The sequence below is a fragment of the Camelus dromedarius genome, chromosome 3 (assembly GCF_036321535.1).
Source record: "Camelus dromedarius isolate mCamDro1 chromosome 3, mCamDro1.pat, whole genome shotgun sequence".
NCBI lineage: Eukaryota > Metazoa > Chordata > Mammalia > Artiodactyla > Camelidae > Camelus > Camelus dromedarius.
In genome coordinates this window covers 84,166,935-84,193,083 of record NC_087438.1, presented here as the reverse complement: position 1 = coordinate 84,193,083, position 26,149 = coordinate 84,166,935, and the positions used below count along the sequence as shown (strand labels likewise).

The 26,149-nt window shown below is 33.5% G+C and overlaps 1 protein-coding gene across 3 annotated transcripts in view; it reads right to left on the bottom strand.

Annotated features, from left to right (window-relative positions):
- SRFBP1 (serum response factor binding protein 1) overlaps positions 1 to 26,149 on the bottom strand; it is a 56,126-nt gene that overhangs the window by 8,904 nt on the left and 21,073 nt on the right. For all 3 annotated transcript variants that reach the window (XM_064483412.1, XM_010998942.3, XM_031448885.2), the window contains exons 4-7: positions 14,384 to 14,455; positions 3,292 to 3,373; positions 1,825 to 2,533; positions 574 to 602 (exon numbers count right to left, since the gene is read on the bottom strand). In XM_064483412.1, coding sequence (XP_064339482.1) covers positions 574 to 602; positions 1,825 to 2,533; positions 3,292 to 3,373; positions 14,384 to 14,455 — 892 coding nt within the window. The remainder of the gene's footprint in view (positions 1 to 573; positions 603 to 1,824; positions 2,534 to 3,291; positions 3,374 to 14,383; positions 14,456 to 26,149) is intronic.

Here is a 26,149-nt window from a genome sequence, read left to right as displayed (position 1 = left end):
TCCACTTCCTTCTTCCACCCAGCCACGTAGTTAGACCGCATTTCTTAGCTCCCTTGTGGCTAGATGGGGTCATGTAACTGAATTCTAACTAATGAAATGTGAGCAGAACTGATTCCTGACACTTTTAGGCCTGGCTCATGAAAACCTCGTATTCTCCATGTACTCTATTCCCTTCTGTTAGCCGAAAGGAGAATACTAAGGAATAGACGAAGAAGGAGCCAAAAGATGGAAGGAGTCTGATCCTTGAATGACTATGAGAAACACAGTCCCTCTGCTGATTTATAGCAGACTATAATGTGAGAAATAAATTTTTATTATTTTAAATCAGTGGGAGTTTAGGATTACGTACAGAAGTCAGCCTAGCCAAATATATTAAACTTGATTTGTTAAGAATTAATCTGAAAATACTTTAGTTTTACTCTTAACCTTGCAAGTAACATATTTGTGCTCTATTTCCCTTTCTGTGGATAGTTAATTCATTCAGGCTATTAAGCAACAATAATTTTTCATCTTGCCACTTTGTTAAAGCATTGCTCAAATGCATATGGAAATCAGGCAGCCATTAATACATACCTGGAGTTTTGCTTTTTGGAACCTGTTCTCTGTAATTTGTAAAAGATGAAAAACACGATTAGGACATTTAAAAGATAAACAACTCATCTGACTTTAAGAAGATAACATAATAAAAATGTTGATAAAACTCATTCAAAAAAACTACCATACTCCTTTATCTGCCCAGACACCAACAAAAAAAATAATGAAAACCCTGAGTTTTAGCGACATCAAAAGTTTGTTAGACCCCAATATTACCAAAGAAACATGTAGCAATTTTCCTCTGACCACCCTCAAAGAGACTTGTGGCTATAAAATATCCTATCTTGGTTACCTTGTACTCTTGAGGTCTATCCAGACAAAGAATTTCAGCTGGAATGAGTCACATGTAACAAAAATTATGATTTACACTTGTGGGAGAGGGCAGGGATAGTGGTGCATAATTCTCAGGTGAGGAAAAAATGTAGCTTTCTGAGGTAGAGCTGGGAGATATAGCGAATAATTTAGTAATTTTCAAGGCTTCAAAAATGGTTTGTGTGTATTTTCCATACCCTTACTTCTTTGGAAAATTTCAAAATCACATTTTCCAATTTTTAAAAATTATTCCTGACCCATAAATAATAGAAAAACAGTTTACTGAAGAAAATTGCTAACCATGATTTTTATTCTAAAATGTAAAGATATCCCCTACCAGATTAGAATTACAAATGAAATTAAACTTATTGATTTATAACAAAACAGCTGTGAAAAGTGGTGGTTAACAGCAGGGATGACAACAACATCACTAAACATAAAGCAGTCTGGAGGAACTCGGTGTTAGGGCAAGTAGCCTTATATACTGAAACAGGAATACATAATAAAATAATTGAGGTTTACAATAATGCCCTGGGTCATCAAGAGAAAAACAAAAATCCCACCATATTCTTTTCAGAAAGCTCTGTTTAAAAAGAGATATTATGTGAGACATTTTCAAAAGTTTTCATTAAACTGAACTCAAAGTTTCAAAACTCTGACAATTGAAGGAAGAAACTTAAATTAGCTAGACAAATTATTTCGCTCTATCATCTCATTTTCTGATGAGGTCGGAAAAATGTAGCATTATCATACGTGTATTTGTACCTTGGAGAAGGCCAAGTCCAAACACAAGATGTATTGTATAAACCAGAATTATGTATGAGAGACAGTATCTCAAGTCCAGGGATGTGTAGATATTTCATATCTTTCAAAAAATTAAGAACTAATAATTATTTCAGGATGAAAACATATTCTTACCTTCCAGAGCTTTTAGATCCAGATAAAGAATGGAAAAACACTGACTCAAACTTCCTTGCTTCTGTATGTGGCTTGTTTTTGTCATTTCTTATATCCTGATGGGTTTTAAGTACATCTTCTTCAGGTAAATATTTTGGGGGGACTCTTTGTTCCTTAACTGAAAAATGACAACTACTTTCCTTCTTCCGTGTCCGTTTGACCTTCCCAATGAAGAAGTCATCACCACTATCACTATCCTCAGACATGGAAGATTGTCTATAAAACCTTTCTTCTGTGCTATCATCAAAATACTCCTTCTCTTCTTCATGTAATTCTTCTCCATCACTGTTACTACTAAGTGAGCTACTGGACTCTTTCTTTTTTTTTATTTGACTTAATGTTTTTATTTTGGGGTCAGCAGGTATCTTCTGGGGTTCAGAGGGAACTGCAGAATCCTTTTCAGAAGGCTTTGATGGAGAATTTGGAATGTCCACTGCTTTGGGTCCATGTTCCATCTTGGCTATTTTTCCTTTTGAATTATTTATTGGTTTCTTTGCCAATATTTTGGCTTCTTTCTCTTCTTGCTCACTGATAATAGTTCCTTCATGCTGTAACTTACTGGCATCATTTGAACACAAAGTGTCCTTGGAATGATTTTCTTCTGAAGCATTCTTTGATGACTTAACTTCAACAACATTTTGTCTTGCATCTTTAAAGGCTTTGACAGCAGCTACAAGAGAAACAGCACATGACTTGCTTCAGCATTGAAACAAATAATATAAAACACCACTATTTCAATACAGTATTTTTTAAATTATTTGGCAACACTTAAGAGAATAACTGGAATTTATATTAACTTAATATAATGGGTATGAATTCACAAACAAATCTACTGACTTTTTAAAAACCAAACTTACAAAAAATGCTCAGAGGTATCCATTTTAAATTTCTAAAATTAAAAGAAAATTCATCCCCTCACATACTGGTATTGTGAAGACCAGTAAAAACCTCATTGAATATAAATGAATAAAATGGCAACTTTAATTTTTGTAGTAATAATGTATTAATACAATTGTAGTGTGTTATAAATTGTGCTTTCAGACATAAAAATAAAAATCTACTCTGACAAAAGCACTTAAATTTTTTCAATAAACTTTATAATGCACACATAAATGAAAATTATGTGACTAAGTGGCAAAATCAAAAGTAATAATATGAACTACACTAATCTTTAGAAAATAAACTCTGTTCAATATTATCATGAATATATATATTTTAGAAATTTAGAAAAAATAGAGATTTAGATTTTTACTCAGATGTCAGATATTGTCCATATTTTCAGGCACTTCCCACATTTGGAAATATTTAAAAGAGACATTTATAATATAAAAAATCTTCAAAAGGAAGAAGAATCATAAAAATAAATAAATGAATGGCCATGTATTCAGATCATATACAGTACATGGCTTAAAATCATTTAATTCATACCTTTTAGCACATCTACTTTTTTCTTCAGAAGAGGGTGCACTGCTAGTCTGGCAATTGCTCTTTCAGTTGCAGTAGAATCAGGCTGCAAATTGAAATAATAAACACATGGGAATAAAAACTACGTAGCACTACTAAGAAGTGAACAAAATACAATCCATTATAATTTTTAAAAGTTAAGAGTTAGGAACAGGAATTTGTTAATATTCTAATTTGATAACTCACCTGTATAATCTATGCTAAAGAAAACACACTGACAAAAATACTACTGCTCTCAAACAATTAAAATTATTATGCAATCAATTAATAAATATTCTTTGAGTACTTAATATCTTTCCAGAACTGTGGTAGGCATCATGTGTGATATTGGAAAAAAAATGTAATATAGCTCCTAAATTCAAAGAGTTTTAAAAGATCTAGTTAAGAAGATTAAATTAATATGAAAAAAAAGTAACATATTAGTACTAAGCTGCATGATACAATTTATGACTACTGTAATGCTTGAAGTTCCATTTATTAGAGACCTAGAAATTATCAAATGCTACATATTTTTATTCTGAATGACTAGTACCACTACTGTATTCTCAGAACCTTCCACCAGTGCCTGGTTTACAGCCAACAGTTTATAGATAACTGACAATGAATGAATGGAACCATATGTACATATACAAATACACAGTATTTAGAAACTCAGAAAATTCTTTATTCAGACTAATTGCTTTAAGTATCATCTGTAGGCTGAAAACTTCCAAATTTCTACCTCTAGCTCTAACTTGAATTCTGGACTTACATACCCAACTTGACATGTTAAAAGAGAATTTTTTGATTTTCTTCTCAAATCTACTGCTATAGTCTTTCCCATCTTACTGTATGTAACTTTACTTTTTCTGGTTGCTCAGGCCTAAACCTTGATCACGTTTCTCCTTCCTTAACATGTCATGATAAATATTTCAGCAAATTCTGTGGTTTCATCTGCAAAATATATTCAGAACCAGTCACATCACCACTTCTACTTACTATCTTTGACCAAATCACTAATACTTACCTGGACCAGGTAATAATAAGAATAAGCTCACATCTGGTCATTCTCCATGGCATCTTGCTCCCCAACAGCCTATTTTCCATATATTAGTCACAGTGAGCTTTTGGAACGTAACCAGATCATGCTATGTCCCCATCTATTCTGTTTGGAGGATTTATCTAGGTAATGTCATTAAGAGAACAATTCCTTAAATTATACCTGGTGCAAATCCTGTGCCAGGATCGCCTGCTGTCTAATTACCTTCTGTATGGGTCAAATAGTATCCTCTCAAAATTCTATATCCAACTGGAAATTGAGAATGTGACTCTATTTGGAAACAAGTCTCTGCTGCTATAACTAATTAAGAGGAACATAGTTTAGAGTGGGCCCTAAAATCTAATGTGACTGGTGTCCTTATAAAGGAAGACATTTAGATACACAGGCACAGGGAGACAGAAAGGGAACAAAGCTGAGGCAAAGGTTGGAGTTGTCCTTCCACAAGCCAAGGAAGGCCTAGGGCTAACAGAAATTGGAAAAAGTAAAGAAGGGTTTTTCCCTAGAAGGTTCCAAGGAAGTGTAGCCCTACTGATGCCTTGATTTCAGATTTCTTATGTTTCAGGAGAAACATAAGAAAACAAATTTCTGTGGTTATATACCATCTAGTTTGTGGTACTATGTTACAGTAGTCTTAGGGAAACTAAAAAAACAGCTCGATTCTGATTCCTAGACATTGTCTCTGTTTAACCTTCTCCAAGAAATATAGTCCATTTGGAGACTATTCATTAAGTATAATGTTAAGCCATTCCTCTGCTTCTTTAACTCCTTGCTGGATTTCCTGAAGCAATACAGGACTTCTTACTCACAACTTTTATTCAATGTGGTACTATAAGTCCTAGCCAGAACAATTAGCCAAGAAAAAGAAATAAAACGCATCCAAATTGGAAAGGAAGACGTTACAATGGTCTCTGAATACAGATGACAGATCTTATACACAGAAAACCCTAAGTACTCCACCGGAAAATTGTTAGAAATAATAAAAAACAAATTCAGTAAAGCTACAGGATACAAAACCAACATACACAAATCAGCTGCATTTCTACACAATAACAACAATATATCTGAAAGAGGAATAAAGAAAACAATCCTATTTACTTAGGAATAAATTTAAACAAGGAGGTGAATGATCTGTACACTGAAAACTGTAAGACTTTGATTAAAGAAATTGAGGAAGACAAAAATAAATGTAAAGATATCCCATGTTCAGGGACTGGAAGAATTAATATTGCTAAAATGTCTCTACTACCGAAAGCCATCTATCAAAATTCCTCTAAAGTGCCTGTTGAGGGATGAATGAATAAAGAAGGAAATCCTTCCATTTGTGACAACATCAATGAATATGGAAGGCACTATGCTAAGTGAAGTAAGTCAGACAGAGAAGACAAATATTGCATAGTATCACTTAAATGTGCAATATACAAAAAGCCAAACTCATAGAAGCAGAGAGCAGAATTGTGGTTGACAGTGACTAGGAGATGCTGGTCAAAGACAGAACTGTTAGTTATGTAAGTAAGTGCTGGGGATCTAATACTCAGCATGGTGACTATAGATAACAATATTTTTTATATACCTGAAAGTTGCTAAGAGAGTCAATCTTAAATGTCCTCATCACACGCAAAAAACAAAACAAAACAAAACTAAACCCTGTAATTATGTAAGGTGACAGATGTATTAACTAACTATTATGGTAATCATTTCACATTATATATGTATATATGTATATCAAACTTGTACATTTTAAACTTATACAAGTTATGTGTCAATTATACCTTATTAAAGCTAGAAACAAAAACATTTTTACCAGAATATTTAAATTTAATATATCAGCATCTTTAGAATAAAAGAAACAAAAAGAAAAAGAAATGACTTCTCAAGTTCTTACTCATTTAGCTGAAATCTATTTAACAAAAATGTTGTCTTATAGGTATGTGCTGTACCTACTTTGTACCATAACGGTACTGATGTATGAACATCATGAACAGATGGTGTCTGAACATCTCAATTTGTCTTTGCTACTTCTAATTTTTATAAACTGGAATTCTGATAAAGTTGGCTATACAACACCACTGCGAAACATTTTAGGGAACAAACTAACCTTGTTATAATGAAATACAAGAAGTGTCAGAGTTGCTTAAGAATATTTTTTAAAAATCAAAAAATAATACAATGCAGAAATACCATAAAAATCTTGCTGGTTGTGTGATAGTGTTCAAAATAATTTTTTTTTCCCTCTGGTAAAACAAAACTAAACACTGAGAGGACAGCCCTGTCATTTTCATATCTGATGCAATAAAAATTTTAAAGGGAGACTAAAATGCACTACCAGAATGTTTGACCTGGAAAAGCTCCTTATTAGAGGAATGAGAAAAGACAAACGCCAGAGATGGCAAGTGACATGCCTGAAGTCACGCAGCAAGAGGCAGGCAGTGATGTGCAGAATGCAGAAATGCCTAAAAATTTAAGCCTCTTTCCTTTGTAAACAGGAATCTTTGCAAATAGTATGGTAGACAAATTATAAATTATATACATCTTCTTTGGGTTACTTCTAGCCCTTCAAAATTTCTTCTATTTGGTGCTAGATGTTTTTAAATTAATTCATATCTATTCTTGATAGTCTGTTACTGATCTGCAAGTCTGAGTAGCTTATGATTTGGGGAGTAGAAAAAATATTCTAATGGGAAAAAAACTGTGCAAATGGAAAAACTGTTAATTACATACCCATTAGTTATATGCCTTATGAATAAAAAGGATTTAAATTTTCATTCTTAGAAAAACCGATAAAAAATGTTATACAGGTACGGGCATATTTTGTTTTACTGCACTGTGCTTTATTGCACTTCACAGATATGTTTTTAACAAACTGAAGGTTTGTGGCAACCCCGTGTCTATCAAGCCTGTTGGCACCATTTTTCCAACAGCATTTGCTCACTTTGTGTCTCTGTATCACATTTTGGTAATTCTGGCAATATTTCAACTTTTTCATTATTATTATATTTCTTACGGCTATCTGCGACCAGCGATCTTCGATGATACTACTGTAATTGTTTTGGGATGTCACAAATGTGCTCATATAAGAAAACAAACTTAACTGATGTTCTGACTGCCTCACTGAACACTGACATGTTTACCACCTCTCTCTCTCCTTGGGCCTTTCTAGTCCCTGAGACACAATACTGAAAATAGGTTAATTAATAACTCTTCAATGGCCTCTAAGTATTCAAGTAAGTGGAAGAGTTGCACGTCTCTCACTTTCAATCAAAAGCTAGAAAGGATTAATCTTAGTGAGAAAGGCATGTTGAAAGTTGAGATAGGCTGAAAGCTAGGCATCTTGTCCCAAACAGCCAAGTTGTAAATGCAAAGAAAAAATTCTTGAAGGAAAATAAAAGTGCTACTCCAGTGAACACAAAAATGATTAGAAAGCAAAAGTCTTACTGCTGATAATGGAGAAAGCTTTGTTGGTCTAGATGGAAGATCAAACCAGCCACAACATTCCCTTAAACAAAAGCCTAATCCAGGGAAAGGCCCTAACTCTCTTCAACCCTCTCTGAGGGTTGAGAGAGGTGAGGAAACAAGTCTGAAGCTAGCGGAGTTTGGTTCATGAAGTTTAAGGAAAGAAGCTGTCTCCACAACATCCAAGTGCAAGATGTGGCAGCAAGTGCTGATGTAGAAGCTGCAGCACAGTATCCAGAAGGTAAGGCTAAGACAGACAACGCAGATGGCTACACTGAACAACAGATTTTCAATGTAGATGAAACAACCTTTTGTTGGAAGAAGATGCCTTCTACGACTTTCATAGCTAGAAAGGAGAAAATGCCTGGCTTCAAAGCTTCAAAGGACAGGCTGACTCTTGTCAGGGGCTAATGCAGCTGGTGACTGAAGCTCAAGCCAGTGCTCATTTACCATTCTGAAATCCTAGTGCCCTTAAGAATTATACTAAAGCAACTGGGCCTGTGTTCTCTAAATGAAACAAAGCCTGGATGGAAACAGCACATCTGTTTATAACATGGCTTAATGAACCGAATATGTTAAGCCCACTGTTGAGACTTACTGCTCCGAGAAAAAGATTCTTTTCAAAATATTCCTGCTCACTGACAATGCACCTGGCCACCCAAGGGATCTGATGGGGAAGTACAATGAGACTCATGTTGTTTTCATGCCTCCTAACTCAACATCCATTCTGCAGCCCATGGATCAAAGAGTCTTTTCAACTTTCAAGTCTTCATCTTTAAGAAATACATTTCATAAAGTTGCCATAGCTAGTGATTCTTTCTATGAATCTGGGCAAAGTGAACTGAAAACCTTCTGGAAAGGATTCATCATTCTACATGCCATTAAGAACATTCATGATTCATGGTAAATCAAAAGAGCAGCATTAACAGAAGTTTGGAAGAAGTTGATTCTAACTCTCATGGATGACTTTGAGAGGCTGAAGACTTCAGTGAAGGAAGAAACTACAGACACGGTGGAAACAGCAAGAGAACTAGAATTAGAAGTGGAGCCTTAAGATATCACTGAATTGTTGCAATTTTACCATAAAACTTCAATAGATGGGGAATTGCTTCTTCTGGATGAGCAAAGAAAGTGGTTTCTTCAGATTGAATCTACTCCTGACAAAGACACTGTGAAGACTGTTGAAATGACAACAAAGGACTTAGAATATTATATAAACTTAGTTGATAAAGCAGCAGGAGGGTTTGAGAGGACTGACTACAGTTTGGAAAGAAATTTTATTGGGGGTAAAATGCTATAAACAGCACTGCATGTTAGGGAGAAATTATTTCTGAAAGGAAGAGTCAACAGATGCAGCAAATTTCATTGCTGTCATAAAAAAAAATCGCCAAAGCCACCACCCTGATCAGTCAGCAGCCATCAACTTCAAGGCAAGACCTTCCACCAGCAAAATTAGTATGACTTGCTAAAGACTCAGATGATGGTTAGCAATTTTTAGCAAGGAAGTATTTTAAAATTAAGTTATGTACATTGTTTTAAATTATAATGCTACTGTACACTTAACAGTCTATGGTATAGTATAAACATAACTTTTATATGCACTGCGAAACTAAAAATTTGTGATTTGCTTTATTGCTGTTATTTGCTTTATTGAAGTAGTTTGGAATTGAACCCTCAATATCTCAGAGGTATGCCTGTAGTCCTTAAAATATGTGATTCTGAAAAAGTCTTAATTAAAAATACCAAATTTTTATAAATTACAGCAATCATTTAAATAAATTTAAAAATTTCTCCTAAGTAAAAAATTGTCAAATTTAACACTTTATACCTTTTCTTTATTCTTAAAACAGCAATTAGAAATAATTCATTTAACTTTTTTAAGTTCAAATTTTAATAAGAGGTAAAGGAAATAAAGATCAAAAATTTTATCAAACAATTAGACTAACAGTCTTGATTTTAAGACCACCGAGCCAGTTAGGAACAACCTAGAAGTCAAAGTCAGGTTTCTGAATTCAGTTTAGTATTCTCAACAAGTTTACTTCTAAACTATTTGAGATAACTTTCTCTCATTTTATGACCCAACTCCAAGCCCCCTTCAAATCTTTTTGTAAAGAAATTAAATATAAACATTAAAAAAAGGCTTGTTAATCAAGGGGGCTGAGGGTCATACCTTTGGCAGTGTTCTGGGTCTCTGCTGCAGTTTGGGATGTCTGCATTTTGCTTAAGGCGCTGAGCTTAAGTGTAGGAACTCAGGAAAAAGTAGAACAGCCCCTGCCATGAAAGACTTCAAATCCTTTATCCCTCCTTATTTCTTTCCTGTCCATCTTCCTTCCTCACTTACTTTCTCCCTCTTTATATTTACATAAACACACCTTATTATGTACAGGCATGGTCTTACACATAAGAATACAAACATCATTTTTTGAGGCTCACAATCTAGCACTAATTTAAAAGGTTAAAACAAACGTACAAATAACTAATCCAAGGCAGATTGTGATAAACTTTATAGGAGAGACTGAAAATGTTGTGGAGGTTTATAGGAGAATTCAAATACAGCCATACATCTTAAATTTAAATAAAATTATTTTGAAGCTTAAAAGGCTAAGTAGTCTCTATTAACAAATAGTTTTTACACCTGTGTGAACCAGTCCTCACAATATTAGGGGATATGAAGGAAACCACAGCTTTCCTTATTTAAAGTTGACACAGTGTTTGCCTTGGAAAATTCTCAGGAAACTGTGGTTTTCACACACCTCCAGTTTCTTCCATTTCAAATAAATTAAATAAAAAAGGGAAAACACCTCATCGTTTAGTGGAAAAGTTTTATTTTGGCATAGGGTATTTATCGTGAACACAAGGCATTTGGTGTTCAATTTTGAAAAGAATCTTGAGAATGTACATGTGAGTATAAACAAGAGTCTAAAAATGAAATAGCTCTCTTACATGAAACATTCATTCCTTTGAAATGTTGCTTTAAAACAAACTGACTCTAAATCAACTGGTAGAGGTAGAATGCTAGCAGCAGTACTTTTAATATTAACTGGACTTCAATTCTAGGTTTTACCTAAAAATATAAACCAATACATTCATATTTGTATTTATTAAAAACATTCAGGGACATAATAAAAAACAGTCCCTTCACCTGGATCAGAATTGTGGCAAACAAAGCAAAATAAGGCTTAGAGTCCATATTTAAGGGAAAAGGAGACTTTTCTGTATTCACTAAACTCAAAATCTCTACGACCCCATGATTCCAAAATGTAGTCTTACATATATGGGACTTACTCCATCCTTTCATCCTAAATGTTTGTTTTATAGGCAGAGATCTGGTTTTACACCTTGGATCTGACATCTCCTACTGACTAACCATAAGTGTATTTTGACCTTTCTAGGCCTGTTGTCTCATCTGTTAACAGTGGTACCATCATCTTCCCTGAGAAAGCTAATATATATATTAGGATCTAATGAGTCAGACAACTGGTAGATGTTAACAAAATTTGCTTCCTCTTATCCTGTAGTTGTTTAATATAACTTTTTTATTTTCTACTAGATTACATATTCTCCTAGAAAATATTCTGTGTCTTCTATTCCCTTCCTATCTTCCATAGTGCCTAGTGATCATTCTGCACACAACAGATGTTTTAAATTGAGAAGCCCTTGAAATTCTGGCAATAGCTGTCTGGAAATGTCACAGTTCTAGCCCCCAGACTCTCTAGCTTTAAAACTCTCATATAAATATTAACTGGCTACTTAACCTTTCTAATCCCTTTCTATGTTTGAAAAATGAAGACACTATTACTATTGCTACACACACACATGTGCACACATGGATGTTTTCTTTATGAGATCATTGTTTTAAGATCAATTGAGATAAGAATGTATATGAAAGAACTGTGCAAGCTGTAAAATGTTACACAAATTAGTCTCTTCTGCTCTATTCTGATGGTCAGACAGCTTCAAATGTACAGAGCTCTAGACTTATTTCCTATTTGGTCATCCTCCACTAACCTTCCCTCCTATGGCAAATAATCAGTCTCCCTCCATGACACTCCAAGCCTGCCTCATTTTTAATTTAGAGATTTAATTTATTAATATATTTTGACACAGAAAAACATGAATCCAATGAAAGGATATAACAAATGAAATAAAACAGTAACAAAGTAGCTGAAATCAAATGGCTTGGGAGGAATCTGGAATTATTCTTAAGCAGGGCAATTTCCCTTGGCTCTAAATCCTCAAGGGTTCTATCAAGAACTTTGATGAAACAGAACTGTTTTCCTTTCGTCCTTGTCCACCTCCCCTTCCTTCCTTCTGTTTGGAGGAAGGTACAAAAAGGGCAAAAACATAATCAGGTTTCACTTGACAGTATTTCAGTTAGATCTTAAACTTTCTATCTGAATTACTATCATAAATCTTATGACTAAAAATCTAGTAATATGCAAATGAATTTACTATTGCAAAATAAAAATGTTTAAGCAAATGTAGGCACATTTCCCCACTTTTAGGATGACATTTCATACACTGGAAGGTTGAACAAAGGGTTGTAAATGAAAGAAGATATCCTAAAAATCTGATTTTACAAATACTACACATACATTAACTAATAGTAACCTTCCAAAGTGAAAACTATCTGGCTGAAAAGTTAAAAAAAAAAAAAAAAAAAAACAGACAAATGATATTTTATTATAGATATTTTCAAGTTCAAGTTAAATGATAAATATTGTGAAGTTTTATTGCTAAAATTTAAATAGAAACATAACATTAGGGAACTAAAAATAAATTTTTTTATTCTCATCACAAATTAAGTCTTAGTAAGATAATTTTAGAATTCAGCAAACAGAAAGTTCAAAAAATTTATCCTGGTAAAAATCTTAAAATTATGATTTCTTTAAACTCTCAAGAGAAAACAAATATATTCTGCCTTATTTTTATACAATTACCACTATTCTATTTAACATGTCATTATTTTGTCAGAAATACAGACCAAGCCACAAGTTTAAAACTATAATAGTACTAAAATTTTTTCCTCTCTATGAATGAATGCTATGAAATAAAATATTTACTATAAAATCACGTTAGTATAAAATAAGTTAGCTGTTTGTAAAATCATGCTCATGACTTCTTTTGTGTCACTTTTCTGATAAGGACGAGGAAGATGACAACAACAAATCCTCCCTCCCCTTAAACATACAAAAACCTTTTATGTTCTGGCCTTCTTACAATAAAATGCTTTAAAATATTAACATAACTAATAACAATTAATTATAGAGAAGTGAGTGCTAGTCTACATGAACATAGAATCAGAGTATTACTTTCCTTAAGGCTGGAAAAGGAAAACTGACATTTATAGTTGGAAATTCCAAACTATCTTTCTTAACAATCACTGAAATAGGCAGGCAAAAAATGAGTAAAGATATAAATCACCTGAACAACACCATCAATCAGTTTGACCTAAATGACATTTATAGGACACTAACCCCAATATAACAATTCAAGTGCACATGAAATATTCACCAAGATAAGCTATGCTCTGGACATATAACACAAATAATAAAGTTAAAAGAATAAAAATGATAAAAAGCATGCTCGTGGATCATAAAGGAAACAGTAACCAAAAAATACCTGGAAAACCCCCTAACTGTTCAGAAATTAAACAATATACTTCTAATTAAACATGAGTCAAAGATGAAGTTTCAAGGTTAAATTAAAACATTTCGAACTCAAAGAAAATAAAGCACAACACACCATATTTATAAAATGTAGCTAAAGTGGTGCTTAGAGGGAAATTTACAGCATTAAATTCTTATATTGGAAAAAAAGAAAAGTTTAAATCAGCAATTTGAGCTGCTACATTAGGAAACTTGAGAAAGAGCAAAGTAAACACAAATGCAAGAAGAAACAGTATAGATTAGAGCAAATGTGAATGACAGTGAAAACAGAAAAGTACTAACAGAGTTTAAAAATCAATTAATCCAAAATCTGTTTTTAGGTGGAACTGTCTTATGTAGAATTTAGCAAAGTAGGTAGAAACAAAAAGGAAATACTAAGGATGAAACAGGAGTGACAAATCCAAGGAGCAGAAGATATGCCTGAAAGTCCCAACTGTGCACGTAACAGTGGTTAGCCGTAATTAGCTCACCTCATTCTTTCTGAGCTTCAGTTTCCTCACTTATAAAAAAGGGGTAAAAATAATTTTCTTAGGGCAAATTCAGGGATTAAATAAAATATTCATGAAAACTATTTGAAAAGAACAAAGAGTCTTTGTTCTAATTAGTAAGATTAACAGACTAACTGTTATCTAACACATAAAAGCCATATCCAGTTCAACATATCTTTAAGATCCTTGAGGGTATGATATCACAGCAAAGGAAAATTCATACATGACCATAAAAATTCTGGGGGTGCTTAATTTTGGGGGAGCTAAAGTGGGGAAAGATCATTATAGATACTAATAGTAAACGGCTTCTTGATCAGTTTTCTCTTCAAGGAAAAAAGTGACAAGAAAAAAGTAGGTCAACAATATAAATAATGAACTTTTAAAAGAAATACAACCCACTGCAGAAATACCTTTTTGCAGATTTTTTCAAAGTTGATATCATCACCAAGAGCAGATTTAGTTACTGTATCAGGTTTTAACTCCTGTAAAAGAATAAAACAAATTAATTTTTGTAATGAGCCTAATTTTAAACTATCATTATTTTTATGAGTTAAATTCTTTCCCATGTTTTGCTTTTAAGAAATTTGTTATTTAATGAAATTATTACTGATTTAAATGACATTTCAGGACATTGGCAATCTTCTCAATCCATAAAGAAATGCAGACATTTATAGAGAAACACTTAATGTTAATTCTTGATTTAAAACTATCTAAGCCACAAAATACTTTTCTATTATGGAAGGAGTTAATCCATATTTATTTTAGAAAATACAGAAAACACAGAAAAGCAAAGAAAAACAAGCAAAATTACTGGCAAGGTTTACGTGATTATAATTGTATTATACACCCTCTACAAGCTTCTTTAAGAGAATTTAAGTTTGATATGCATTCCACTAAGAGAATGAGGGATGACCTTAGATCACATGAAAATGCAATTTTTCTATATTAATAGTCATCAAGTTATTCTAATATGCATGAAAAAAATTAACATTTGAATGTTTTTTTCTAATATTGTTTAGAAGAAGGCTGAGTAGAAAAATCAGATAGTTGACTTTAAAACAACACCAAGTAACAGTTAGGTGGATATGTGATATGACAAACACTGTGCAAATATTAAGTGAAAATGATATTTAAATTATAGTTAGATAAAAACAGGACCATAGCATTTTGTAAACTAGCTTTATTTAATAACAGGGCAAATGTCCATTATTTTATTTCTTTTACATCACTGCCCTTATTTATTTAACCAACCTCTTATTATTGGACATTACTATATTTTCTGACCTTTTGATCTTTTTATATAAATTAAGAATGTAATGACTATTCTTGTACATACTGGTTTATGTAACTCCTTCTGAAAAATTACCACATATTTGATATGAAAGAGCTCTACTGGGTTTTTGGAAAGAGAGTAGAATAGAAAAAAAATCAGTATTAATAATGATGATCCAATGTCAAAAAGATCAGAAAGCACTGTTTCTGAGAGTAAAAACTCAATTTCATTTCAGGTACATTAACATAAATTCAAAAATATGTATGTAAAACAAATCCATATGAACAGTACATAAATAATGGACTCATTTTTTTAAATTGTACGTGTGTATACATATAAAAAATTCATTATGTGACATATTTGGTCTGAAAATGTCTTAAGTTTAATGAGCTAATTTAAGAAATTGCTTTCTTTAAGCAGTTTCAAGTTAATAAAACTATTTAAATTATAGTTAAAAATCCAAATTTTAAGACTTGCCCTGCCTTTGTCAATGGCTGGCTACAAGTATCTTTTTTGACTCTGCAAGAAAATAAAAAGAAAACAGACTAAAGAGTGAATTGCTTACATTTCATTGCTAAAATGAACTTAAATAACTGAAGAAGATAATGGTATTACCTAAATCTCAACCCATTCATATATTCCCTCCAAAACAATAAATTCAACAAGGAGCACCAATAAAACTATGCTCATAGCATTATTAGGGGATCAAGGATACCATAAATTTCAAAATACCTATCAGCAGAGAAACCGACACCAAATTTAGCAGAGCTCCCACTGCTGCTACAAATTTGTGAATATACAGAGCAAGAGAATGGAAGATTAAGATACAGGGAGAAAAAGAAGAAAGTGAAGGATATACATTCACGACAAACAAAAGGCACCACAAGAAAGCAAAAACTACTACAAAGCATCAAAATGCTGAACACTGAGACTTGGTAATTCACAGCATTGTCTACAGAGAAGGGAGGGTTTCAAAGTAAGTGATTCTGAAGGAGGAAGCCTCAAGAAGCACTGCTCCGAGAATTATATAAAAAGGGGTTGTGCACTTCCCTTCAGGTATAACAGTGTAGGCAGAGGAAAGAAAGATAAATTAAAGACCCTACAGAAACAAAAGAAAATACATGTAAACCAATTCCTCCTTTTCATCATCCATTAAAAAATATATATATAAAACTTTGCCACACTGACGTAAGTGGCCCCAAGAAATGACTAGGATTAAGAGAAGAAAAAAGTCAGATTCTTATAAAATTAATGCAAGAAGAAAAAAAAATGTAAATCAAAACATTTTATCCGATTCTCTCCTAGAACTAATCATGAAAAACACAATTGTAACATAAACCTGCAAAAATTAGGGAGCCTCAAACAAACATTTGGGACTTACACAAAACATATGAAAAATGAGAAATTAAAACACTAAGAACAGAAATAGGTAAAACACAGAAATGCATCAACAGTTGATAAAGCTTAGGAAATAAAAGAAAAACTATCTCAGAAAGGGAGAACGGATCTAAAGAAAAATTCAACAAGGAATAATGAAGAAAGTCAAGAAAACTACTAAGAAAATGAAAATGAGATAAAGAAAAAGGGACAGAAAGAAAGTGGCAAAGGATGATCCCACATACGTGTAACTGCAATCTATGAAAAAGAAAAATAAGAAAAAACAATACTTAAAACCCTATAGTTCTAGAAACCTTCATGAGAAAAAAAAAAAAAAAAAAAAAACCAAAAGGCTTACGATGTACCTAGCTTAAAGAGTCCTGGAACAATCAACAATGCAACCTATTCAGGTTAAAAAAAATTATTAGACTCTAAAGATAAAGGAAAAAAATCTTCAGAGTTCATGGCCAAAAAGATCAACTTAGTTACAAGATTGAAAAAATTAAGCTGGTATCAGACATCAGGAACAATATACAAAGCAAGCATGGAGCAGTATTTCCTATATAAGCAAGTGTAAGCCAAGGATTTTATACTCAGTCAAGCAGCTCTACAACAATCAAGTCCAGAGAAAATAGTTTGAACCTAAAGGAATTCAGGGAATACTGTACACATCTGTCTGTCCAGAGGAATCTTCTAGAAGAGTTCAGCCAGAAAGAGATAATTTTGGTAAAAGGATTGATGATGCATATATATTTGTAAAGCTAGAATTAAAAGAAATGTGGGGGCACAAGAGAAAGAGTAATACATAAATTTTGTCGTAATCGTCAGAGCCTGTGAATATGTTATTTTACATGACCAAAGGGACTTAGCTAATGTAAGTACGTTAAGAATTCTAAAATGGGGATCCTGGATTATCTAGAGTGGGCCTAACATAACCACAAACGTCCTCATAAGAGTAAGCAGAAGAGTGTGAGTTATAGAAGATGAGAGAAAAAGAGAGAGATATCAAGGTATTGAGATCTGAAGATGCTCTGCTGCTGGCCTTGATGAATACGGAGGAAAGGGCCATGAGTCAAGGAAGGCAAGTGACCTCTAAAACATGAAAAGGATTCTCTCCTAGAGTCTCTACAAGGGATACAATCCTGGCAACATCCTAGTTTAAAACTTCCAACTTTCAGAACTGTAAGATAATAAATCTGTACTGCTTTAAGCTGCTAAATTTGTTGCAATAGCACTAGAAAATTAATTATACTTTTATCCCCTACCAATCTTCATATTATAAAGTAATTCATTACATCATATTATTTGAACAAGTGCCATGTACTATAAATAATTCCCCAAATTAAATACGTAGCTTAAAACTATAAAAGCAAAATCTAGATGCATTTGGATAGATTAAACTTTCCTTATCACACCACTCATATCTCAGTATTTTGGGTCAATTCATTTTTACCTTAATTTAAAACACAACCCTATGTGTAGTTAAAAGAAAATGCTACCTCCTATGACATAGTTCATATAAAATTCTAAAATGGTTTAAACAGCAAAAGTGTATGAATAGGAATGCTGTGCCACAACTAGAATTTTGTTTCACAACTATCGTTAAGTAGACACTGAGGAATTTAATAAATCAAAGTGGTTTATTAGACAATGCAGTAAGTGCAACAAAATATATATTATGAAGTTATCCTTCCCCCTATACTTTTATTCAGAAGAGACCAGGAATTGTCTTTCAGAATAACTGTTTTTTTATACGTTATCACAAACAGATAGACAGCACCTCAAACGTTAGTACACCCTTCAGAAGATAAGACGAAATTAAACCCACGGACTTTCTGAATCCTTCTAAGAGTCTGCTGTGCAGTCTACTTGGGAAGTTCATGGTAAAGTGCCTGGATTTACAAGCTGTTTCTTAATTGCTCTAAACTCTAAATTTATACACATTCTGACTGATAATATTTAATATACTTTTAAAGGAAGAAGTTTTAAACAATCATTTTTATTATTCTTGGATTGATTTAATAGTTCTAACGTTAGGTCATTATTTGACCACAAAATTTAATTTACTCATATTCTGCTTCAAGCGCATGGAAGAAGCAGGCTTGAACATGGTTAGGCAGAAAGCCATCTGGTCAAGAGGTCTGAGGAACTACATAAAATAGGGAACAAAGCTTGAGCTAATTAAATGCTAACTGAATTTAGCTTCTGAAATGGGGCTTAAGTAGTTTCTTTTCCTTAGATTTCCTTAAAATAACTCAAGTCTGAAAAATCTTCATCTTCCCACTTTCAAGCTTACTCATCAGTGAGCAGGATTCTGTGTTGACTTGTGTAAGACATACATTCTTTTATTTTTAGATATTCAATCCAGCTTTATTTTCTAGCATTAGTACAATTTGTTTCTTTTATTTAAACTTTCAAATAGTTAGAATTATCCAATCAATTTTAAGATGAAATAAAATATTAACTTCTTTATAATATCTATGATGGGAGTTACTAATCTATTCATAAAACATTAGAATTACAAGGGGCTTCAGCTATCATATAATTTTACATCTGTGTAGGAAAGGGTTAACTCAGCAGGCGTGGGCTGCTCAAATTTTGCACATTCCTGAGAAAGGCCTATCTTTAGGACTGGCCTTTGGCCAGCTTCTAGCAGATAAGTTCTGAGCCCTTGGGCCACAGGCTACCAATTTGATCAGAAAGTTTACACTAACAATGTGATTTATGGTGACTATGTCTTTGTGGTGGGGAGCTGGAGTCTGAGTAGCTGAGGTGAGTCATGCAGGTGATTCATGCCTATGTGACCGGCTCCCAATAAAACCCCAGACCCCAGCACTTCCATATAAATAAATATCAAATTACCCCACCCCCCGCAAAAACAAACAAACAAACAAAACCCCTGATACCAAGGCTCAAGTGAGCTTCCCTGGCTGGCAGCACTTTGCAAGGAGTGGCAGCACTACATCACTGCTAGGAATGCGTCCATGAGATTATACTGGGAGAGGGCATCTGCAAGCTTATGCCTGAATTTTCCTGGACAATCCCCCCCATGTACCTATTCCTTTTGTTGATTTTAATCTGTATCCTTAAATAAAAATAAACTGTAACTCTGAGTATAAAATTTTTTTTATGAGTCCTGTGAATCCTGCTAGTGAATCCTTCAACCTTGGGGAACCTCAGCCACTCAATTTTATAGAAGAGGAAAATGATAATTCAAGAAAATTTAAGATACTCATTCAAGGTTTTACCACAGGGCTAGGACTAGAATTTCCACATTTTGCTTTTTGCCATATCCTGTTGTCAGTGGTGATAAATTACAAATTGTTGTAATTCCTTCCTAATCACATTAAACTAACATTTTTCAAGTTCCCTACATTAAAGATAGTTATCCCCAATAACTAGACCCCATCAGAATGCTCCAGTTCCCTTATTCCACACTTTGCCTGATGCTACTGCTTTACTTACATTCAAAAGAGAAAATTTAATTGAAATTAGGTAATCCCAATTTTGCTTATTTGGCTGTCTCCTTGCCTTCTTCTTTCCAGAGGATTCTGTTTGAACAAATGAATATACTGACACATAACTATAAAACCAATGTGGTGTTGTCTCTGGCTGAGTGGGGGAAGTATGTTTGCAACCAAACTATTCTATATCAGGCTATGGGGAGGGACACTGAGTAAAGACAAAAAATAACCTGGATGCAGTAATCAACCAGATACTTCTAATTCCAAGAGGCTCTCATTAAGGTTGGGCTTTTAACTTCGTAAAATATAAAACATATCTGTACTTTGCAAAATGTAATTAAAATTGGAATATGATATTTAGAGTATGAGGGGTTACTTCCCAATAACAGGAATTACAAGGTGTCAAGAAAAGTCAGATTCTTGGGTTTTTGTTTTTTTTGTCTTTTTGAAAATGAGGCAAGAAATGCCTCCGAAAAAAAGAACCTGAAATAACTCATGAGAGAGCTACTGATATCCAAATTCATGCTTTTCCACAGATGGCAATCTCATTCTGGTTACCCTTCAGTGACAACAAAAACTTTATTTCCTAAATATTGTTCTACTGTTTCCTAAATACAGTACCAGATGGAACTTCAATAAGGTTATACTCTGTCATCATATTGCCAAGGGATTTTTCCAAATAAAATATCTGTCTTCCTCCTTCACTTAGTCCGTTGTTATCGATGGCAATTAAAGGAATCTCCAGCCTCTGCTACCCAGGTTAGCAGCTCAGAGTCATCTGACTCTGTGGGCCTCTTTGTCATGCTCCCATCTCCCTTTCTGCCTTCTCTGCTGTAGTGGCTGTTGAATATAATTCCCTCCTTTGGATTACCATTATCCTACCTATAGGTCAGAACTTCATTATGGATTGTGTGGATTATAATAGAGTTACTGGCTTTCCTGCCTCCAGGACCAGTAACTCTAAGGCCTGTTATGTCACTGTCTTGAATACAGAGTGAAGCCAAAAACCTCCAGTCTGATGTCAAAATCCTTTCATTACCTGGATTCAATGCATCTTTCTATTGTAATACACTTTTCCTAGGAGTCTCATATGCCATCCATTCAGTTTTACACAGAAACCCCTGAATAAATTTCATATTCTCCCACCTCAGTATCTTTGGTAAATTGTCTGCTTTTAAAAATTTTATTGTGAAATGTCTCTAACTGGTCACCTATCTTTGTCACTCCCTTTCTCCCCATCCACTCAAAATCTATTCATGTTTCAACCCTTGGTTACTAAGTATCACTAAAATGAAGCAAGGCTTCTTGGAGAAATGGCTGATACATATCTGAGGCAGGAAAGTATAATCCCTGAAACATCTTGTTATGCCAGAAAAGGAAAAACTAATTGGTTCTCTCAAATAGTCACAAAAGCTAGCTTAGAAAAGATACTACTCATCTGTCACATTTGGGTGTCAAACAAAATAATGACAGCAATGAATCATAACCACACTGACCGTATAATTTGTTGTTCAAACCAGGACCCATCTGAGAGTGAAATAAGGTTCCTCTATTAAAAATTATGCTGGGACAAGTGGTAATTACCAGGAGAACACCAGGGAAATCTCGTCATTTGGTCATTCTAATTATAGTATTTGTCAATTCTTGCCATTTCCAAATACTCTTTTATTTTCTCTTAAACCCACTTCAAGCAGGTTTTTGCCCCAATTACTCTACCAATCCTGTTCTTGGAAAAGTCATTAATCTCCATGTTGCTAAATCTAATGAACAGGTCTCAGTGCAGCAACCCTCTTACTTGACACATCCACAGCATCTGACTCTTACCTTCCCTGGCCTATCACCAACTTTCAATAAGTCAATTCCTCCTTTCTCTTTGATATACTTTCTTCACTTGACTTACAGGACCCATGTTCTTGGCTGTTTTTTCTTAGCCTCCTTTCCTAGTTCCTCCTCTAACTACCTTAAGAGTAGACCAAGATTGTGTCCTTGGTACTCTTCACTATCACCTAATATTTAGTGATTTCATCCAGTTTCCCCGACCTTAAAGATGACATACATGTCAACAACTCCCAAAAGCCTATCTCCAGCACAAACCTCCCTTCTGCACTCCAGACTTACATATCAAACCCACTACTTCATATCATCTTTCCTACTCCCTCTACTCTGCTCTATTTTTCCCACAGAACATCATCTCAAAATATATATAATACATAATTAACTTATTTATTATGTAATCTTCCCCAACCCCCCAGAAAAATAAATCACAAAAGATCAGGAAATTATTTTTCCCCCCTGAGGTACAAGGAAAAGTGTAAGCCCTGAGGTACAAGGAAAAGTGTAAGTCATTTGGTAAATGCCCAAAATACTTCTTATCAAAATAGATACTGAAGTTATGTTTCTTATTAGGTATTATAAACTGTTAAACTGAGTATCTCAGTTTTACCTTTAGTATTTGGTAGAGCATAAAGCCGACCTGCCAGTAAATACTGCTCCTGTTCAGGCACTGAATGAACTACAAAAGAGTACATTTAATAACTATGTCTTTCATTCAAGTTTATTATTTTTTTAAATTTTCTACATTAAAAACAAACAAAAAAAACCCTGTTAAATCTTTATTCTTGTCCATGCTGAGATGTGAATCTAAATCACTATCACACGTAATACAGAACTTCATGTAGGTAAACTAGTAAAATAATCTAAAAACTTTGTATCACTTTATTCTATAAGTGGTTCCGTTACAAATTTTCAAAACAAAGAGTACTGAAGATAATGGCTATCTTAAGTAATATTTCACCTATGTTATTTATGTGGAGCAAGACTACAGAGATTCAAAATCTAAAAAAAAATTATTAAAAGAGTACTATGCTAGGAACATTGATACTGCATATTTTATTTAACTCCCACAGCAAAGAAGTCAAAAGGAATTATTTCCACTTTCAAGTTGAAGAAACACTCAAGGACACACAATTAGTTAACGGTACAAAGAGTATCAATGCAATTTGTTAAAAATTTTAGGAAATGACACAAGTGGCTTTATTCTTCTTTGCTTTTATAATAATACCCTTTCACATCTTAAAAGTTATTAACACATTGTTGATTTTAGTTCAAAAAAACTCACTATATGAAATTCAAATTCTTAAACCTAAAATGAAAAATAAACTAATAACAAAGTCTCAAGCACTATGATTAGATGGAGGATAAAAAAAAAAAAACTAAAAAATTACCAAACAACTTTGATAATCTTCTTTTTGATTAGAAAAATTTAATGTACTTTGTTATAATCTCTTAGAGCCTTCTATTGTGCAGAAGACTAGGCACTGTTTAAAAATACAAATTACCAGAAAGAGCAGCATTTCATTTTCAAAATAGCATGCAAATGACCTGACAAAACACAGAGGAAGACACAATACAAAAGACTGTTAAAAACTGATCACTTAAGTACTGTAAGTATGAAAATGAAGTAAGCAGGGCAATTTCTCAGGGCTGTAGATACCAAAATTCCTGGGGGGGGGGGGGCGGAGGTCTTTCTCAAATTGCACAAACCTCCCATCCATGATGATATACGCCCCCAGGCATGAATCTTCATGCATTTATCCTGTCTCTCCCAACAAAACCACTGGTTTAGAGGATGGTGAAGCCTGTGAAAATGACTCACTCTGGTTTTGTTAATAGTGTGTTGACATGGTGGTGAATTCTGCTTTGTTATCAGATAAGCTAGAGAAACTTAAGAACAGTATATGGAGGTGATATAATGTTGACTGCAGTATGCAGACAGACATGGGGATGAGAGATAAAATTGGTCAAGAAGAGAGAGGCCAACTGATGAAAAAACCTTTAATACCCAGGAGGAATCTGACCTGGTCTGGTGGACAACTGGAGAAGATAATTTAGGTTGTTGACTTGGAGAGTGATACAATAAAACAAAATAGGTTTACCATTAGGAAATTTTTACCAGTGTCAGGTTTTTGCTGGCAGCCAGTTAAAAGAATTACTAAATATCTACAAATAGTACAATAGTCTTCCCTTATCTGTGGTTTTGCTTTCCATGGTTTCAGTTACTCATGGTCAATTCCAGTTCAAAAGTATTAAATAAAAAATTCCAGAAATAAACAATTCGAAAGTTTTAAATTGTGTGTCACCATTCTGAGTAGCATGATGAAATCTTGTACCATTCCCATCTGTCCTGCCTGGGACATCAATCATCCTTTTGTCCAGGTATCTCACCCATTTAGTTATTTAGAAGCCATCTCCTATCAGGTTGACTACTGAGGTATCACAGAGCCTGACAGTAGGCAATTTAGATACACCAAAGAGAAGCTGTAAATTTTTTCTTTAAATGAAAATGAGAAAAAAAAAAAAAGCTTATGCTGAGGTTGCTAAGACCTATAGTAGGAACAAATCTTCAATCCATGAAATTAAAAGGAAGGAAAAAATAAATTCTAGCTAGTTTTGCTGCTGCACTTTAAAGTGTAGAAATAATGGCCAAAGAGCGTGATAATGCTTAGTTAAGATGAAAAGCCATTAAATTTGTGGAAGACATGAACACGAAACATATTCCAACTGACGTCAATGTGTTGCAACAGAAAGCACTAAGCCTATGGGAAGACTTCAGCAAAGGATCCCCTGAAACAAGTAATATCGGCCTCACTGCAAGTAAGGGATGGTTACATAGATTCAGCAATACTTTTGGACTAAAGAATATAAAAATGACTGGAGAAGCTGCATTTGCCAATGAAGAAGCCACTGCCACATTTCTGGCAGAGTTGAAGTTAAGGAGAGAGACCCCATTCACGTAACTTTTATTATAGAATATTGTTATAATTGCTCCATTTTATTATTAGTTATTATTGTTAATTTCCTACTGTGCCTGATTTATAAATTAAACTTTATCACAGGTATTTATGAAAAAACATAATATATATAGGATTGGGTACTATCTGCCATTTTAGGCATCCACGGAGGATCCTGGGATGCATGCAGGTAAGGGACTACTGTACGGTCTTACTTTATTTCCAAGCCAACTTTTGTGTTTAAAGTTGACTCTTCAAATTCTAAAAACTAAACAGAATTCATCTTTCAAATATAAATTATTTTCATCAAGATATGAAAATAATTACTGACATGAAAATAAGTAAAATTTCAGTGAGCTAAAATCAGCTTGCATAATTCAAAAGTCCAAAAATTTGCATTTCACTTAAAAGGAGATATTAACTAAGCAAAAATATCAAATAATTTAGTCAAATGAAGCTCAAAAATCACCTTGTCACGATATAGTCCTATCTCTCAAACAGAAATATCTTTCAGAAAAAAAGAACAAAAATATGTGTTTATCAATCAAAGTAATTAAACATGATCACATTTTTATAACCTCCCACCCTGAATCTAAACTGTTCTTGGCACATAAAATGACCCATTTCTGTCATGTTCAAAGAGGCAGGCAGAGAAATGAGATAGGGCAACCCAAAGATTTTACATAGAACACTTCTGCATTCTAAGGAGTAAGTGGAGTCCAAACATTCATTTGTTTAAAGGGGCATTATTTTGTGGCAAATTTATGAGAAGTAAAATATTTAAAATCACTTATTTTTGTCTTCTTAGATTAACATGCTAAGAATAAGAATTATTAGGGGTGGTGAGATGTACATAGATATTATTTTTTATTATTTAGTATATCAAATAAAAAAGGACAAAACAACAGCTTGGTATGAATCTATTATATTCACTGTTTTACTCCTAATACGTTTTAATCTACATATACTTGCAAGTTTAGGTTTCCTTACCCAACCCCAAAGAGTTAAGGAAACAAAGAAAGAAAGAAACAAATACCTCAACCTTAATATAAGATCATAGCACATTTTTCCCCCACAGTGGAGAACCTAGGAAACTCATCAAAAGGTCTTAGGGAAATTATATTAGGTGACAGAGGCAATCTTTCTCTATAATTTTAGGATTATGACTAAGATGTAGGGATATGCTAAAAGGAGTATCGGGATGTGTTAAGAGAGCAGTCTTTCATTGAAAGAATTAGGAACACTTTTTCAGTCTCAAGAAAGTCAAACTAT